The following is a 19933-nucleotide window of genomic DNA, read 5'->3' as shown; positions in this document are numbered from 1 at the left end:
CGATACTCATTTGGGCTCAATAAAACGCCTTTCACATATTCAGTGCTGCAAAATCAACCCCGAAAACCAAACAACTGACGAAAACCACAGACCTTCACAGAGACATGCTGATTTGGGAAATTATTTTTCATTAAAATGTAAAACTTATGCTATATTACGAGAGTATAGACTCAAAATATCATCTCAAACCTTGTAGGTTACTTTTGCATTGTCTGCATCTGCACTACAGCTGTTTAATGGGTTCCAGTATTCTAGGGAACCTCATTATCTAAAATAAGCTTTTTTAAAGTTTGGGGAAAGGTTAGGAGGCATAAGGTCAAGGATACTGGGTCAAAATAGAGCATTTCACCCCCACTTCTACTTGCATTATTTATCCCCTAGCAAAATTATATCTTGGTATTTTATTAGAAGCCTACTTCCATGAACCCTCGTTCTGTTTGAACAGTGCGATAATGGCCAGACATTCAACAAAAAGTAATCACAATATCATGAGTTTTATTAACAACTGCTAAATTAGTAGCTGACCAGACTTGCACTGGCAGTGCATGTAATACATCATGGCCTCATGGGACATTGTGACAATGGTTAAAATGTCAACCAGGAATATTAATACATTATCCATGGAAAGCACAATAAACTTAATATTAGTGGGTGACCTAATGTACACAGGTATTGTCGGGGGATGAAAATGTTTTGTACCTAAAAAATCTCAATGTTTGATTTTTTTTTCTTATTCCTATTTGGGATAACTTTATATTTGCAATGCTAAGCATTAAATAAGTTTTCTTGTTTGCAGGCATATTATCAAATTTAATTTTTCAACTCTCAAAGCTTGTTTTCAATAATACATTTTATTTTCATTTTTTTTTTTTTTTTTTTTTTTTTTTTTGTGAATGAAAATGACTGTACAGTTGACATAAATATCTCATTAGTTTTTACAAGATGCTTCTTTTAGTCATGACCATAGTTGATTACAATAAATTTGTCACATTTTTCTGACTTGTACACATAAAACTGAACATAGTCCTTTTAACTGTTTGGTCCATGTACAAGATGAACTTCAATCTGACTGTGCAGTCTAGTCCTCATCATTCAACATGATAACCATATGAACATCATGAATAAACAACTACAGTCGAACAGTTTTTTGGGTGTCATCTGCAATGTTGTTGCATTTAATTTTCTGTTGCTTTAAAGTTTATTATTCCACATTTGGTTACTAAGATGTTGACAGCACTGGTTTCACATCAGGTAGGTCTTGAATGCCATCCTTGTTGATCACTCTGACTTTAAATGCTGGTAGATTTACAAGAAACCTTTTGTTGATCTGAAAGACACAAAAGACACTTCAAAAGAAGTGAAATCATTCATCCAAGGCAGTTGTTTCCCCAAGATTCGGGGTACAGGGAATCCAAAATGTGAATCTGTAATTTGGTCATCGATTTGCAGGGAGTTCAACCCAAACAAGTCCAACCAACCAACCTGCCATTTCCCAAAAATTTTGTAAGCCCTACAGGTGTCTTTGAAGATACAGACAATCTTTTGAGGCCAATATGTCGTGTCCAACATAAAGATAAAAAAAGATATCTTATGAGGTCATATGATGTAAAGTGTTGTGGTCCAATAGTTTTTGGGTAATGTTGTGGCCTCTTTGTATAACGCTGAGGCAAAGAAATTAATTATACAATTATAAGTAATTAAAGTTTGTGTGCATCGACCATAGATAAGAAATATATAAGTATATAAGCAATTGGAACTGATACTTAGGGAGCCAAGAGGAAGAGAGAGGGAGAAGAAAGGGAGAAGAGAAGGAGACTGAGATAGACGGAGCATGGAGACGGACGTAGTTTTGGAGAGTTAAAGACTTTACTTATAATATGTAGATACCTAACGTCGACGAATAAATCGTTTAACAGGTCATTATGTGGACTTTGCGCAACCTTTAATAAATCTGACACAAACTGTTATCCGCTAAGTAAGTCAAAAATGTTATGTCCTATTTCGAGCCCATGATGCACAGGATTTGAAATAACAAAAAATATCATTACATGTCCCTATGATTTAGCATCACTATAACTTGCTGAAATTAATTTTTCAGTCTCTTAATCAATTTACCTCATTAACACATCTTTGTACAAGCTTTACTGCATCTTCCTGTGTGAGATCTGAAAATATAATTATATCCAACTTCCTTCAGTCTTTAACTTTAATACACTAAAGGGTGTAACTTTTTCATGACAAAATAAAAACAAAGTTATTTTACGTTTCATTTGTCTAAATTGATGATAAACAACAAAAAATACACAAATAGGGAAATGAAATAGTTGATTTATATATGTCAAATGCGGAGCACATGAATAGAGATAACTACCCACCTTCTTTGTAATACCTGTCCATGATACTAAGAGCAAAGAAAGAGCCATAACCATGTAATGCAAAAGGCACTTTGTTCATGGAGGCCAGGTAGTCCATGTAGTACAGAGCAGGTCCACTTTCTTCGTCAAAACCTGCCAGCAACAGATTCACCATGTATGGAGTCTATAATTAATAATAAGAATTTTTATCAATTAACTAAAATCCACAGTGCAATTCTCATGCTAATTTTTTTTCACTATACATTTATTACACCCTGCTTTGTAGAAGTATATCTTAATGGAGGGAAACTGATTAAAATTATGCTTTTAGATAGATTTTCTTATTGTCTGAACTCAACAAATATCTATTACAATTACATCATCTTTCAACACAATACCTATCAAACTTCTCATAATTTCAGCATCTACATACCTGACTCCTGAGATATTCTGCCAAATTTCTCCTTGTAAAATTAGCTGCGGCATGTGGTGATAATTCATATCCTGAAAAGAAAAAACATTACAAGCAAATTAAATCACTAAAGATCTTTAGAAAAAAAAATTATGTACATAAATAAACACTCATGAACTAGTATTCAGTTATAACACATGGTTAAGTCAATACAATTTCCCTTAATTCTCTGAATGACCTTCTAGTCTGGTTTTGTCCATTTTAAGTTTGCTAGAATCAAACATGAATTTTGTGCTAGGCAGATGGATGCCAGGGATTGAAGTGAAACAACAAGCTGAAAGATTTTCTCAAAATTATCACAATCAAAAAGTGCGAAAATCATTTGGTATCAGAAAGGGGTAAACTTGATTACTTTTGACACATCAATTCATTGCATTTATTTGCTGAAATATAGAAGTGAGTGACATAGTGAGATGGTTGGGAGTATGGGAAAAACTTGAAAGGGCTCTACAGTACAGTAAGGGTGTAAACAGATAAGTACTCTTACCCTCCCTTTACTTTTACCATTAGATTGTAGTCTAACAGTTAATAAAAAAAGTAAACAGGGGAGATGAAGGCTAATTATTGGATTAACTTTAAAAAATATGTACTTACCATTCCTCATTTTATAAAGCTGTATATTTTTAGCAATATATTCTGCAAATTGTACTGTGTCTCCTGATTCCCCACAGACTAACATCATCAGTTTGCTACTTAACTGGAACATCTTGTCTTGGTCTAGATAAATCAAGATTGAGGTATGAAATAGTTGGGATTTTTAAAGATATGTAGTTATTGACCTCACTAATTCATGAGTCAGAGAGTATCGGAATGATATTTTATTTAAATTTCAGAAATCTTCCAGACTCATAAAACAGAAATGTGCTATAGTACATAGTTACAGACACTGCGATATTCGATATTTTGACAACGACCAAATTCACAAAGGAACTAAGCCATTAGCCTCATAGGTGCTTTACGCATGCCATTCCAGTGACACTTAAACGCTTACCGTGTTTCATTGTCAGTATACTTCGTGCAGACTTCATATCTGCCGCGACGACAACGAAATCTTTGCCTTGAATACCTATCAAACATTCCATTTTGTGCTTTTCCCCCAACTTGCAAAACTGCACTCTCACATTTACAACAGTCTCGCACTGACAGTCGCAAACAACTGTGATTGGCGCAAATTGGGAAGGTCTCGCAATCGAGACTTACACGAGAGTTAACAGAAGAGCGAAATGTAAAAAAGATTTCAAGTTGGAAAGTAAGTGCTGTGTTTAAGTTCGATAAAAGTTCGAAAAAAAGAAGGACCGAATATTTAATTACTGTTCTAATGGGAAGATTCAGTAGTTAGACGTATATAAATAATAAATAGCGCTTACTAAAGAAAATATTGCTTTGATTTTACACTGATCTATCTTGATCTAAAAAAAGTAAAATTAAAACGCACAGTAAGGAGGGAAACGCAAGTGTAAGGCTTGTTTGAATAGTAGTACGTTAATTGTTCATACAATCTCTTCAGTTTATAACTTTCAGTTTTTTTCACTTTCAGGAATAAAAAGGCTTTATGTCAGGACAAGGAAAAGAGCAGCAATCTGCTTTTGACAAATCTGCCGAGACAGTAAGTCGGCAGAAAAGGGATATGCAAGAAAGGGTACTGGTTAAACTTATATGGCTTCAAGCTCACTTAAACTTAAAGGCCTTACCTTGCTTGTCACTGTACTAACACGGCGTGTCAGCCTAGTTAGAAAATCTTTGTGCTGGACCAACCTATTTATACTAGTACCTGCATATCAGCTTATGTACATGTATGTATGACAGGGCTTTCTTTGAATCAATTAAGGCACTGTAAATTTTAATTTTTAAAGATAAACTTTAAAATGTTTATGTGTTCAGCTTAAATTTGACCATATTATTGGATATCTGGAGGATACATGCACAAGATGAATACAAACTGTGATATGCTGGCATTTTGTGAATCCCCTTCTGGGCATCACAATTTATTATTTGTGAAGTTTGAGAAATGTATCACTCTGATACTGGAACTTACATTAGCAACTGACCAAAGTGGTGGTCTCAACCTGTGACCTTCAGTAGGTAATGACCTGGATAGACTAGTCACATGATCTATTGGCATATGACTAGGGATAATCTCTAGCACCCTGTTCCATGTGTGCAAGAGATAGAGCGCATTCTCAACGAATTAAGCCAGGCTTTACAAAGCCGGTGACCTAAAAATGGCGGACGTACATGAAAGAAAAACCGCCTAATCTTTTAATAGTCTCTCCGCCTCCCCACACGTCGTCCCTGCGGGGTACAGTAATTAAATCTCGGCTCCGAACATTAATATTTCCGTGAATATCTCTGGTGATATTATCTCCTTAGATAGTCGATTCATTGCTGCTCTACGGGCCAAATTATTCCTTTTTCGTCTCTGTTTTCAAAGATAATAGAACAGAAGAGCTTTTTTTTTCGATCGCCTTCAGCCGCTATGCCTTCTTCACCACGAGTTTAACTGATGAGCATGCGCACTTAATATTTCTCAGGTAGCTTCCGCATGGCGAACGGAGCCGAGATTTAATTACTGTACCCCGCAGGGACGACGTGTGGGGAGGCGGAGAGACTATTAAAAGATTAGGCGGTTTTTCTTTCATGTACGTCCGCCATTTTTAGGTCACCGGCTTTGTAAAGCCTGGCTTAATTCGTTGAGAATGCGCTCATACATGTAAAACCTAAGGCCTCATTTCTGTGTTTTCCACCTGTTCCTGGATAGCTTCTTTGATGCCATGTTTGCTCCAGTTTCCCTCCTGAATGGTGAAGTCCTTCTCATCTATTAAGTGACCAATGTCTCTGATGTGTTGGAAAAATCACTGTTTTGGAGTTCACCTTCTGTGTTATTTTAATGCCTGTAACTGAAACAGTATCACAAACCTCTTTTTTTGATGCTTTAGAATATTTTTTTCCTCCAGTGTATGTTTCAGAGCTTTCCGAAGCATCACATACAGCATCATACACAACATTGGATTTATTTCCTTTCCAGGGTTTGTCTTCACTTTTTTTTTCTCAGAGTGTGTTTATGGGTTTGAATGATATTGAGATCCCAAATGATATAAAATGGCCTTTCAGTTTGTCATGTAGTGCAGTTATGTATGGAGTAGTTACTTATACACACTTATATATGTGAGGTACATTACACTCATTCCAGAGTTGGTGAATGCGCTTTTTGACTTTCTTTTTGTTGGCTTTCATAAACCTCTATTCAGGATATCCTAAATTTATGGGTGGCTTTTTAATGTATGTTTACAAGGTGTAAGATCTTGATTACTAGGAGACTTTCCCTAGCTGTATGACAATAGGTCAGGTGACTAATCCATCCAGGTCATTACCTGCATAATGAAAGCTCTCGGGTTGAGACCACAGTGTAGGTAAAATGGATAATGTATGTTCCAGTATCAGAGTTATTCATATTTCTCATTCTACATAATTCTACTAGACAATAAAAACATTCACTCACAAGTCATATCTAAGTGTTACTTCAAAGTGATGTTTGTGTTTTCATTCAGATTGATTTTAAGTTCAGTTATTGAAGGTATGCACATGTGAGGATGTAACATTTCATATTCATGGTCTTCATAGTCTTAATAGTAAATCCAAAAATAGACCAAAGTAAATGGGTTTGTGTTTCTTTAATTGTAAAATAATTTTAAGGTATGTTGTTAACACCATTTAATTTATAACTTTAGTTAATACATTATCACGCCACAAAAGGGATGTTTTTTCCTGTCCTGATTAAAACTCTATTTTGAATGCTCTGAAATATCAATGTAGTTTCATAAATGGTTTCCTTTCTATCCTAATAGATTAAGAGAAGAAAAGTGCAAAGAGAGGTAGAACTTGCCCACAGTGCTTATATAACAAATTCAGTGGCAAATAACCCAGAACTGGTACAAGCGAGGACAGATGTTCAAACTTGGCTCTCAAATTCAGGTTGGTCTTGAGATTTGTCTAAGCTTAAAATTGTTATCTTAAGGGGCCCGCACACGGTGAGCATTTGGCGCGCTCCACTTGCGCTGCGCCGTTTTCTCATCGTTTGTGGGGGTATTTTGGTGAGATTTTTGCCTCTCGCGCGGCTGAGCAAAATATCTCACGTGTTTGATATTTTTGGTCTCTTGAGGCAAATGGCTCAGCGTGTGCGGGGTGCAGGCGCCGATTGCTCAAGTCATGCCAACAATGCGCATGTGCCGGTAGCTGGAAACAAACAAAAATGGCAGCCCCCAGCAAAGTCAACCAAAATGTACACAGTTATAGTTAGTCTGATTGATTAACGTGGTCACCATTTTCCATTACTATCAGAAAAAACAACAATATGTAATGTTTCCTTAAACACATGATCTCTCAGTTCACAGTGCGTCCGCTAGGGGCAGGCCGGGAGGCACCTCTGCTGAGCAAAGAGCGCAGCGTTTGCGGGGAGCTGAGGAGCACAAGCATCTGGCTCAGCGCAAGTGGCGCTTGCCAATTGCTTACCGTGTGCGGGGTGCTTAATAAGACCTTGAGATACAATGTGGAGCAACAGTCATAGGCATTTGCCTGTGCTACAGGTTTCTTTCAAAATGCTTTTGATTCTTTATGTGACCGTAAATTAGCATGTATGATATTGATGTAGAAGGTGATTTTGTCTGTAGAATTTTATTGATTTCATTACCAATAATTTTTAAGCTGGAATGGCAAAGAAGATGAAAGAAATAACTCGCAGGCAAGTGGAAGAACAAAGACATATCCCACCTCCAGTTTATGATGAAGTAAGACCCACCACAAGTAGCTTTGAGCCTTCAACTCCTGGTACAATCACTTTTGAAGACAATGAAGAGCAGGGACAAACACCAAAAAACTCTAGCATAACAATGTCCACATTTTTAAGGGACAATGACCAGACTCGCCTTAGGCTTATAGAAGAAGGTGATGTTTCTGATGGAGAAGATGAAGCTCTTAAACTTGCAATAAAACTTTCATTAAAAGCACATAAGGAAACAGCTTCCAGAGATGGAAAAAACCCTGTAACTGAAACAGTATCACAAACCTCTATTTCTAATGCCATAGAATGCATAAACCTTGATGACTCCACTGACAATCCTACTCCCACAGAAAGTTTGGAATGCCCTGTTATTGACTGTGAGATGACCTTTGCCAATTATTCAAGTCCTCAGAATGAGTTTTCACATCATATGCAACAGTTTCAACATGTTGCTTTTAAGACTTTCATGAACTTCACACCTAAACGTTCACATTATATGTGCCCAGAATGTGGTGTTTTATTTAAGGTGATATATTTGTTTTCCCACAGAATCATTTGTCTATAATTTTACATAAAGGCCTTTGATATCAAGTCTTGCAGAGTGGTAAAAAATATTTAAAAGTCATTGATGGGGGTTGCAGCTTTTCACATTACTGTATAGTCCATATTTTATTGTGCAAGATATTTATCAGCTTTTAAATTGTCTTTGAAGTTCTTTCATGAATACATTTGCTTAATTTACTGTTTTATTTTGATTGATCTATTTTGTAAATATACAGAGGTGCAGAAATTGTCTAGAGCACATGAAGACTGTGGGCCACACACTGTACACTGCTCCAGTTCTTGTGCTGGGATATGGCTGTCCTCAGTGCTTTGAGATATTCCAAAGCTCTGAGCTATGCAAAGACCACATAGAAACCATGAATCATCAGGAGCATTACTATGCTTTTCAAGGTAAGGGTGCCTTAATTATTGGTTTCTTTCAATGTAACATGTTATGGAAAATTGTACAGCTGTAGGTGAACCTTTTTTTTCACATTGTTCCAAAAACAGAAATCAAAGTATTAAACATATATCAAGCCTCTTTGGAAGCTAGTATATATAACGAAATTATATCAGTTGTGGAAATTGAATATTGCCATTATATTAAAGTTTTGATGCATTTGAGTTGTTGCTTACTTGTGACTAAGTGTCTTGATATTGTTTTTGTATTTTTTAGTGTAAAATTGATAAATATGTTTATATAGAATAAATATATTATATTTATCAAAATTTTCTCTATATTCAGATGACATATCCCCATCTGCTGACCCCTTTCCCTACCCAGCTTATGTATACATGTGTATGCAGGATAAGGTGGCTCAGGTTCGCACCAGAGTTCACTGTGTAGACTGTGGGAAAGAAGTCAATAGTGACAAAGAGTTTAGAAAGAGTATTTCTGAATGCCCCACTGGGAAATGTATTGCATCTTCGGAGACTACCTTGGTAAATGAAGCTCTACTGTTTGTGTTATTTACATTATTTTGTAAGGATTGTGCTCTAGTTTTAGTGCATTTGTGTGTGAAAAAGAGTTGGTGAGAAAGATGTCTTATATATATGACAAGATGATTATTGAAGTACACAACTTTCATTTTTACAGGCAGAATTATTCTCCACATTTTTGAAGGGGTCTACCTGCAGTTTCTGCCAGCGGTTATTTGATCCAGAGGATGGTGTATCACATGAGTGCCATCCTGAGAAACCAGGAAATGTTATAGATGCCAACTGTTCATCTTTCACCGAGTTTGTAAGAAGAATTTCTCTAACCAAGCAAATAATCTATCACAAAGGTGTGAGGGATTTCACTCTCAAAAGAAAGCAAAATGAAGAAAAAATGACTTTGGAAGACAGAATTCACTTTATAAACTCCACAAGAACTTGGTTTAATTACCCACCTGGTGCTACGAGATATAATAATGAGTCTTCAACAGCTTCCAACCCAGTGGCTTTATCAGTGTACTCAGATGAGACATCTGCAAGGGTTTCTGAAAAGAGAACAAAGAGGAAGTTGGATAATGAGGAAAAGGACCAAAAAGTTGCAAAGATTCTCCATACTGTAGCCAAGAAAGCCAGCTCATCAGAGTGCAAAAGAGCCACAACAGCAGAAAGTAGAGCCACAACAGCCTGTTCCACTGTGATTCAAAGCTCTGAATCAAATCCAAATGATGAAGACAAGGAGGTAGCACAGTTAACAGCAAAAACTCCTAGTGTATCAAAGTCTCAATCACTCACTGACACATTAGGTCTGCCAAAAGGGTTCTCCGTTAGAGATTTTTCACCCAATTCTCAAGAACTCTTGCAGAAAAAGCTGGAAAATGTACAAAAATGTAAAGTCCAGCAAAGTGACTTCTTTAGGCCTTGCACATCTCTCTTTGTGCCTGATACTGATAGTAGTGCCAGTGGTGTAAGCAATAGTAGTTGCAGAACCACTTCACATTCCTCAGCAACATTAGTGAAAAAGAGCAACAGCAAGGGAAGACAAGGTGCCCAGAAGCCAGTGACATCAATAAACACAATTGTTTCAAATCCTGGAAGTCCTAAGGGAGTGCCCTTAGCCGATGAAGACCCTGATCCAAATTATCTGTCTTCCATGCATCAAATAGTATTTCTGGACTTGGACAACTGGCCAGCCTTATTCAAGAAACTGCCTGCTCCACTACCTGACAGGGTGTTTGTATGGGCATTTATTGGAGGTAAAACTGTCTGGAAACCACCACACAGGTATGCCAATGATCATTTCATATTAAGTAGTTAATGTTTTTTTTGTATTTGTTACACCTAACAATATTGAGTGGAACATGCTATAATGATTGTTTTATTCTTCTAATGAAAAGGGATACAGATTGTATTGAATTATTGTACCACCAGCGTTAGCGCTGGCGGTACACATGGTTTCGGTCTCGTCCGGATCGTTCCGCCGGCTCCGCCGGACGGCTACCGTTACCGCTTCTCCTCCTAGACGGTAAGGCCCCCCATACCCATCTCATGGATTTAGGTCACCTATAATCTCAACTCGTTCCACGTAAAATTTGGGCTTTGTCGGTATTGGGGTCTGGGTGTGGCACTCATTGCAATGCACCCTTGTCTAAAAATGGCAAAATTAAATGCTAATTATCTACCCTACGGAAGGAGTTATGGGAAAAATTTCTATAGACGGCTTTCCAAAAGTCATATGTGTAGATTTCAAATATACCCTTGGATTTGACCTTTGACCTTTACTTCAAGGTCAAACGGGCCAAAATTTTCAAAAAAATGAAATTTTTTACGAAAAAAAATTTTTTTGCCCTGTTATTCAGACACCACACAGACTTAACCAATAATATTATTGGAAAGTGTTACCCTTCAGGTCATCTTTCATCTCCATGAATTTTGGGTCAATCGGTGCATTTTCACGGGAGTAGCGGCCATAAGATACCGAAACTGAAAACTGTCTCTAATTCGGGAACCGTTAATGCTAGAGACCCATTCTTTTTTGCATTTTGTAGAGCATGTAAAGCCCAACACTGGGGGTGGTCTCGGTTTTTTTGTATTCCATACGGTTTTCGAGTTACGCTGTATCAAAAAGTACATGTTGGTGGTAAAAGCAAAATGTGCAGTACGGTAATGGATAATAAATTTTGAACTCTGGAAAAATAAAACATTAGGCTTGGCAAAGCAGACAACTTGTGTTCAAAAATGACATTATTTCATCAAATTTGAACTTCTGAAACTTCAGAGCACCTCCTATTTCAAGAATTTTGACCAAAATGACATTTTCTTTATTTTAATTAATTTTTTCTGTATGAAATTTAAGGCACATTATGGTAACTCCAAAATTATAACATTTAGTCCCTTATATCTCCAAAACTGGCAGAGATAGGTCCATAGTTACTATTGAACTTGAATAGGAAGTCATATACTGGCAATCTATATGTGACCTTAAAATTGACCTTTGACCTACTTTTCACCATGAACTGAACTTTGCAAATTTTTCTTCCCTTTTATCTCCAAAACTGTCAGAGATAGGTCCATAGTTACTATTGAACTTGAATAGGAAGTCATATACTGGCAATCTAAATGTGACCTTAAAATTGACCTTTGACCTACTTTTCACCATGAACTGAACTTTGCAAATTTTGGTTTCCTTTTATCTCCAAAACTGGCTGAGATAGGTCCGTAGTTACTATTGAACTTGAATAGGAAGTCATATACTGGCAATCTAAATGTGACCATAAAATTGACCTTTGACCTACTTTTCACCATGAACTGAACTTTGCAAATTTTGCTTCCCTTTTATCTCCAAAACTGGCAGAGATAGGTCCATAGTTACTATTGAACTTGAATAGGAAGTCATATACTGGCAATCTAAATGTGACCTTAAAATTGACCTTTGACCTACTTTTCACCATGAACTGAACTTTGCAAATTTTGCTTCCGTTTTATCTCCAAAACTGGCAGAGATAGGTCCATAGTTACTATTGAACTTGAATAGGAAGTCATATACTGGCAATCTAAATGTGACCTTAAAATTGACCTTTGACCTACTTTTCACCATGAACTGAACTTTGCATGTAAAGCCCAATACTGGAGGTGGTCTCGTTTTTTTTGTATTCCATACGGTTTTCGAGTTACGCTGTATCAAAAAGTACATATTGGTGGTAAAAGCAAAATGTACAGTACGGTAATGGATAATAAATTTTGAACTCTGGAAAAATAAAACATTAGGCTTGGCAAAGCAGACAACTTGTGTTCAAAAATGACATTATTTCATCAAACTTGAACTTTTGAAACTTCAGAGCACCTCCTATTTCAAGAATTTTGACCAAAATGACATTTTCTTTATTTTGATTAATTTTTTCTGTACGAAATTTAAGGCACATTATGGTAACTCCAAAATTATAACATTTAGTCCCTTATATCTCCAAATCTGGCAGAGATAGGTCTATAGTTACTATTGAAGTTGAATAGGAAGTCATATACTGGCAATCTATATGTGACCTTAAAATTGACCTTTGACCTACTTTTCACCATGAACTGAACTTTGCAAATTTTTCTTCCCTTTTATCTCCAAAACTGGCAGAGATAGGTCCATAGTTACTATTGAACTTGAATAGGAAGTCATATACTGGCAATCTATATGTGACCTTAAAATTGACCTTTGACCTACTTTTCACCATGAACTGAACTTTGCAAATTTTTCTTCCCTTTTATCTCCAAAACTGTCAGAGATAGGTCCATAGTTACTATTGAACTTGAATAGGAAGTCATATACTGGCAATCTATATGTGACCTTAAAATTGACCTTTGACCTACTTTTCACCATGAACTGAACTTTGCAAATTTTTCTTCCCTTTTATCTCCAAAACTGGCAGAGATAGGTCCATAGTTACTATTGAACTTGAATAGGAAGTCATATACTGGCAATCTAAATGTGACCTTAAAATTGACCTTTGACCTACTTTTCACCATGAAGTGAACTTTGCAAATTTTGCTTTCCTTTTATCTCCAAAACTGGCTGAGATAGGTCCGTAGTTACTATTGGACTTGAATAGGAAGTCATATACTGGCAATCTATATGTGACCTTAAAATTGACCTTTGACCTACTTTTCACCATGAACTGAACTTTGCAAATTTTTCTTCCCTTTTATCTCCAAAACTGGCAGAGATAGGTCCATAGTTACTATTGAACTTGAATAGGAAGTCATATACTGGCAATCTAAATGTGACCTTAAAATTGACCTTTGACCTACTTTTCACCATGAAGTGAACTTTGCAAATTTTGCTTTCCTTTTATCTCCAAAACTGGCTGAGATAGGTCCGTAGTTACTATTGAACTTGAATAGGAAGTCATATACTGGCAATCTAAATGTGACCATAAAATTGACCTTTGACCTACTTTTCACCATGAAGTGAACTTTGCAAATTTTGCTTCCGTTTTATCTCCAAAACTGGCAGAGATAGGTCCATAGTTACTATTGAACTTGAATAGGAAGTCATATACTGGCAATCTATATGTGACCTTAAAATTGACCTTTGACCTACTTTTCACCATGAACTGAACTTTGCAAATTTTTCTTCCCTTTTATCTCCAAAACTGGCAGAGATAGGTCCATAGTTACTATTGAACTTGAATAGGAAGTCATATACTGGCAATCTAAATGTGACCTTAAAATTGACCTTTGACCTACTTTTCACCATGAACTGAACTTTGCAAATTTTGCTTTCCTTTTATCTCCAAAACTGGCTGAGATAGGTCCGTAGTTACTATTGAACTTGAATAGGAAGTCATATACTGGCAATCTAAATGTGACCATAAAATTGACCTTTGACCTACTTTTCACCATGAACTGAACTTTGCAAATTTTGCTTCCGTTTTATCTCCAAAACTGGCAGAGATAGGTCCATAGTTACTATTGAACTTGAATAGGAAGTCATATACTGGCAATCTAAATGTGACCTTAAAATTGACCTTTGACCTACTTTTCACCATGAACTGAACTTTGCAAATTTTGCTTCCCTTTTATCTCCAAAACTGGCAGAGATAGGTCCATAGTTACTATTGAACTTGAATAGGAAGTCATATACTGGCAATCTAAATGTGACCTTAAAATTGATCTTTGACCTACTTTTCACCATGAACTGAACTTTGCATGTAAAGCCCAATACTGGAGGTGGTCTCGGTTTTTTTGTATTCCATACGGTTTTCGAGTTACGCTGTATCAAAAAGTACATATTGGTGGTAAAAGCAAAATGTGCAGTACGGTAATGGATAATAAATTTTGAATTCTGGAAAAATAAAACATTAGGCTTGGCAAAGCAGACAACTTGTGTTCAAAAATGACATTATTTCATCAAACTTGAACTTTTGAAACTTCAGAGCACCTCCTATTTCAAGAATTTTGACCAAAATGACATTTTCTTTATTTTGATTAATTTTTTCTGTACGAAATTTAAGGCACATTATGGTAACTCCAAAATTATAACATTTAGTCCCTTATATCTCCAAAACTTGCAGAGATAGGTCTATAGTTACTATTGAAGTTGAATAGGAAGTCATATACTGGCAATATAAATGTGACCTTAAAATTGACCTTTGACCTACTTTTCACCATGAACTGAACTTTGCAAATTTTGCTTTCCTTTTATCTCCAAAACTGGCAGAGATAGGTCCATAGTTACTATTGAACTTGAATAGGAAGTCATATACTGGCAATATAAATGTGACCTTAAAATTGACCTTTGACCTACTTTTCACCATGAACTGAACTTTGCAAATTTTGCTTCCCTTTTGTCTCCAAAACTGGCAGAGATAGGTCCATAGTTACTATTGAACTTGAATAGGAAGTCATATACTGGCAATCTAAATGTGACCTTAAAATTGACCTTTGACCTACTTTTCACCATGAACTGAACATTGCAAATTTTGCTTCCCTTTTATCTCCAAAACTGGCAGAGATAGGTCCGTAGTTTCTATTGGACTTGAATAGGAAGTCATATACTGGCAATCTTACTGTGACCTTGAAATTGACCGTTGACCTACTTTTCACCATGAACTGAACTTTGCAAATTTTGGTTTCCTTTTATCTCCAAAACTGGCTGAGATAGGTCCGTAGTTACTATTGGACTTGAATAGGAAGTCATATACTGGCAATCTATATGTGACCTTAAAATTGACCTTTGACCTACTTTTCACCATGAACTGAACTTTGCAAATTTTGCTTTCCTTTTATCTCCAAAACTGGCTGAGATAGGTCCGTAGTTACTATTGTACTTGAATAGGAAGTCATATACTGGCAATTTACTGCGACCTTGAAATTGACCTTTGACCTACCTTACGATGAACTTAACTTTGATTGTACCATTTTAAGTTATATATATTTTTTGCGTATTTTGAAAATTCTTGTTGATTGCATTTTTATAGCTTGTCAAGCATAAGACTGGTGGCTGTGTCCCTTATTTTGTGTATGTGGGGGTCTATACGAATGCGCTTGCTCCAGCTGGTGGTACAATATTCGGAGGCGGTATCGCCTCTCTGATCCTCTAGTTTTTATTATGTACAGACACAGATGTGTCTGTACATATAGCCGTCATCTGCGTCTGTCGTCGCCGTCGCCGTGCACTTTTACCGATAACACGATAAGTGGAAAACCATTTTACCTTTTGGCTTGAAACTTACAGAACTGATGAATATTCATAATGCGCAGGTCAAGTTCGAAAATCAGCATGATCGGGTCACTTTTAGGGAATTTATGCTGTTTTTTCACTTTTTTCAGCATATATGCAGCACCGATAACACGATAAGTGGAAAACCATTTTACCTTTTGGCTTGAAACTTACAGAACTGATGAATATTCATAATGCGCAGGTCAAGTTCGAAAATCAGCATGATCGGGTCATTTTTAGGGAATTTATGCTGTTTTTCACTTTTTTCAGCATATATGCAGCACCGATAACACGATAAGTGGAAAACCATTTTACCTTTTGGCTTGAAACTTACAGAACTGATGAATATTCATAATACACAGGTCAAGTTTGAAAATTGGCTTGATTGGACTATTTTTACAAATTAAAAGTTATGCTTTTTTTTTCCATTCTGCATATATGCAACACTGATAACGCATTTTAAGGAAAACCAATCAGCCTTTTGTCTTGAAACTCACAGGAGTGATCAGTCTGACTAATATACAGATCAAGTTTGAAAATAAGGTTGATCAGTTAAGTTTTGATGAAGTTATTAGCCTTTTTGTATATAAGTGGTTTTTCTTCAGATTTAATTTTTAGGCATGTTAAAAGTCTCATTATGGAACAAATTAGACATGTAAAAGTGTTTGTTTGACATTCTCTGCTTCTTAAAAATATTGTTAGTTGATTATATAAAAATGACAGTACACCTTTTATTGTGCATTGTTTAATAAAGTATCAAAAATGGAAAGGAACTCATATCATTGCAGTTGGTCAGACTCAATCATTCACTAAGTTAAGAATCTCAGAATGGAGCAAGTTGGACATTAAGATTTGTTCTATTGAAAATTTTCTTTGACAACATATTTTAATTGATCACATAAAAATGACAGTAAATCGATTATTTTTTTTATGTAAAAAAAGGTATTGAAAATGGAAATTAACTCTTTTCAATACAGTTTCTCTTGTTTAGATTTTGGGATTTTCAAAGTGTGTCTGAACTCTATTGGCTAGACACATTTTGTGAATATCCATGATAGTTTTATTTTATCATTAAAAAACTGATGGTTATTATGCTGTTAGGCATTGTGTAATATTGCATCAAAATTGAACAAAATCCTATTTTGGGCACTGCCTCCGTAGTGACTGTGAAAGGAAAACCATGTCACTTGCTCTTTTTACACTTAAGGGAAAGAAAAATAGGACTGAAATACAGCTTCAGTTGGAAAATCTGTCTCATTAGTTAATTTTCTGGAAGTTATAGAGTTTTTTTTTTTTTTTTTTTTTTGTGAAAATTTTTTTCTTTCACATACTGAAATTTTCAATGTGGGACTTAGAGCTCCCTTGGGCATGAAGCCCAGTGGTAATCACATTTTTTTAATGTCCATGTTTTTAATAGTAGACATTTTAAAATAGGTGGTATTTATACAGTTAATCATTATGTAATGTTGCATCAAAATGGACAAAAAACCTACTTTGTGCACTGCCACCATTAACGTTATGGAAAGAAAACTGTTTCTTTCTATTTTTTCAACTAGTCTTACAAGAATGATTCTTAGGATTGACATACATGTACAGCTCATATTAGAAAACCAGCTCTATTAGATTATCATTTTTATTAAATTTATGCATTTTTTGTGAAATTTTCATTTTTCTCATTCTGGCACTTTCTAAACTGTATAAACTTGAACTCTGATGGGCCTGAAGCCTTATGCTTCTACTTTCGTCGGTGTTACCTGTTGTGCATAATTAAAATTTGATGTTGACTGTGCAGTTAAACATAATGTATTATTGCATCAGAATTGATAGTCTCCTATTTTGTGCATTATTGTTTTGTGCTTCTTAAGGTGTGACTTATGGGCCTGAAGACCTTTGAGAGGGTCGGTCTGTAAATTTCCCTTGGGTATCACTAGGCTAAGTTATAAAGTTATAAAGTCATTTGCCTTATTAATAGGCCATTAAATGAGATTACATAAAGCACACTTGTTGATATTTCCTTGTAAACTCCCAAAGGTTAAGCTCTCTGCTAGATTAATAATAAGGAAGCAGTGAGTTTTTAATATATATATATATATATATATATATATATATATATATATATATATATATATATATATATATATATATATATCAAACTCAAAGATTATAAGTTTATGTAGCAGCTTCATTGGAATTATATTTACCTCTGCCAAGGAGGCTATGTTTTCACCCCTGTTTGTCTGTCATCAACATTACTCAAAAAGTTATGGACCGATTTTGATGAAATTTTCAGGAACTGTCAGAAGTGGGTCAAGGAGGACAATGATTAGTTTTTGGTGGTGGTTCGGATCAATAATCTATCAATAATCAATAATTATCAAAAAATGCTGCCTTGGCAGAGGTCTGCACTCTCAGAGTGCTTTTCTAGTTTTGTTATGTTTTCCTTTTTAATTTTTTCTGAAACACTGGCATTTGTGACTTTTAACTCCCATCTGCCTGAGGCTCTGCACATTTTCTGTATTTCCACATAAGCAGTTATATTGGTTTTTATGTCTTTAAACATTGTGTAATATTATTTTATGCACTGTCATCATTTTTCAAATATTGGGACTTTCATCATGTGAATTTGAAACTCTCATGGTCCTGAAAGTGTAATCTTATTGAAGGGATGGATTGAGACCATCTTCTGGGTCTTCCGGAAGACGGTCGGGTTTTTAAGTTTATATTGACCGATATTTATTTTTCTTCTGTTGGAAGACAATCAAAATGGAGGATGGATCAACAAAGATACTTTGGAATACTGCCAGAAAATATCTCTGGGTCCGTTTCCTGTTATTGCCCATGTTACCTGTTGTGCATGATTAAAATTCAAAATTGACTAACAGTGCTATTATAAGCATTATTTATTATTGCATCAAAATTGACAAAATGACCTATTTTGCATCATTATTTTCTGTTTTTTTGTCTGTACATTTGACAGCTTTGCTGCCTTGTAAATGTTCAGGCCTAACAGCTTCATCATTCGATAAAGAACTGTTCCATTTCAGTTTCCTTCCCTTTTCTGTTTTGGTGAAAAATGGTTGGTTTCACCTGCATGGAAGGTGTGGGACGACCAAAGATGCTGCTGACTTTGCCATATGTCTGCAGGTTAATTTAACCATCCACCTTAATTGGTTTATTGTCAATACAGTATGCTTCTTTTCACATTCATACCTTTGACAAGGCAGGAAAAGTGACCACTAGTGTACTAAATTGAGATTATTGTGGGTTTTTCTTTTCTATTTTGTTATTCAAAAAATTCTTTCATGAAAGTACACCAAGTTCTCCAGATATTTTATCCATGGAAACCTTTTAGTTTCTATTAAATTGTTCTAGGTTGGAAAGATGGATGCTGTCCTTCCCAAACATATCCCATTCACAGTGCTGTCTGGAGATAAGGGGTTCTGTGAACTGGAAAGACAGCTGGCCAGATCAGAGAGGAGAGCAGTAGTCATAGACCCACACATGAAAACACCAGAGATGGTGCACACCTTACTGAAGAGTGTGGCTGATGTATGAATAGGTCATGCGCAGCACAGCATACTTATTAATTTTTTTTATTTTTTCGATTTGATTTTTTTTTCATTTGCGAATGTTGACGCTTGAAATTTATAAGAGAAAAGGTGGGAGTGGTGCATCAACAAATTCAAATAACCAAAGGCAATAGTGACAATAATTTTTTTCCTTTTGCAGTCTCTCTAAGTTTAATGAGTGACTCACATTGACTTGGATTCAAAGACATATTCTATCACTGTGTATATATCAATTTCAGATTATCCATGTTGACATCAGATAATCCACAGTTGACATAACAATGATTAAGATATAACTTGGTCAAATTAAAATTTAAGAAATGTTTTATGTACGTAATTATATATTGCTCTGTACATAATCCATTTAACATGTTTACTGCAAAACTTAAAAAATTCTACTCCGCACTGGTAATGTAACAAAGACAAAACCTGAACATGTTTCATTGATGTTTGTTCTTGAACTTTGTCATTTAGAAAATAAAACTGTCCTCTAAAAGGTTGTGTAAAGTCTGTATGATTTTAATATCATTAAGATAAATCCTGCAAATGACATAACTCAACATGCCATCTCAGCTATTA

At 35.5% G+C, this 19933-nt stretch overlaps 2 protein-coding genes across 4 annotated transcripts; one reads left to right on the top strand and one right to left on the bottom strand.

Moving 5' to 3' along the window:
- Positions 1–478: 478 nt before the first annotated feature.
- On the bottom strand, positions 479–3982 carry LOC106169906 (proteasome subunit beta type-2). The gene is made up of 6 exons (XM_013549563.3): positions 3818–3982; positions 3421–3543; positions 2788–2858; positions 2376–2538; positions 2116–2165; positions 479–1327 (listed from the first exon to the last, which is right to left on the bottom strand). The coding sequence occupies exons 1-6, from the start codon at positions 3906–3908 to the stop codon at positions 1220–1222; spliced, it is 606 nt and encodes a 201-aa protein (XP_013405017.1). The 5' UTR covers positions 3909–3982; the 3' UTR covers positions 479–1219.
- Positions 3974–19861, top strand: LOC106169905 (uncharacterized). 3 transcript variants are annotated; one of them, XM_024074581.2, is made up of 9 exons: positions 3974–4075; positions 4364–4432; positions 6672–6798; positions 7528–8129; positions 8383–8557; positions 8892–9088; positions 9243–10363; positions 18830–18929; positions 19158–19861. In XM_024074581.2, the coding sequence occupies exons 2-9, from the start codon at positions 4379–4381 to the stop codon at positions 19338–19340; spliced, it is 2559 nt and encodes an 852-aa protein (XP_023930349.2). In that variant the 5' UTR covers positions 3974–4075; positions 4364–4378; the 3' UTR covers positions 19341–19861. The 3 variants fall into 3 exon arrangements, with proteins under 3 accessions (XP_023930349.2, XP_086856893.1, XP_023930348.2); XM_087000767.1 differs by having other exon boundaries at positions 4364–4465; XM_024074580.2 differs by lacking the exon at positions 18830–18929 and having other exon boundaries at positions 4364–4465.
- Positions 19862–19933: the final 72 nt, after the last annotated feature.

Source organism: Lingula anatina, chromosome 1 (assembly GCF_051362555.1).
Source record: "Lingula anatina isolate TDL-2025a chromosome 1, LinAna3.0, whole genome shotgun sequence".
Taxonomy (NCBI): Eukaryota; Metazoa; Brachiopoda; class Lingulata; order Lingulida; family Lingulidae; genus Lingula; species Lingula anatina.
This window is presented reverse-complemented; position numbering and strand designations above follow the sequence as displayed.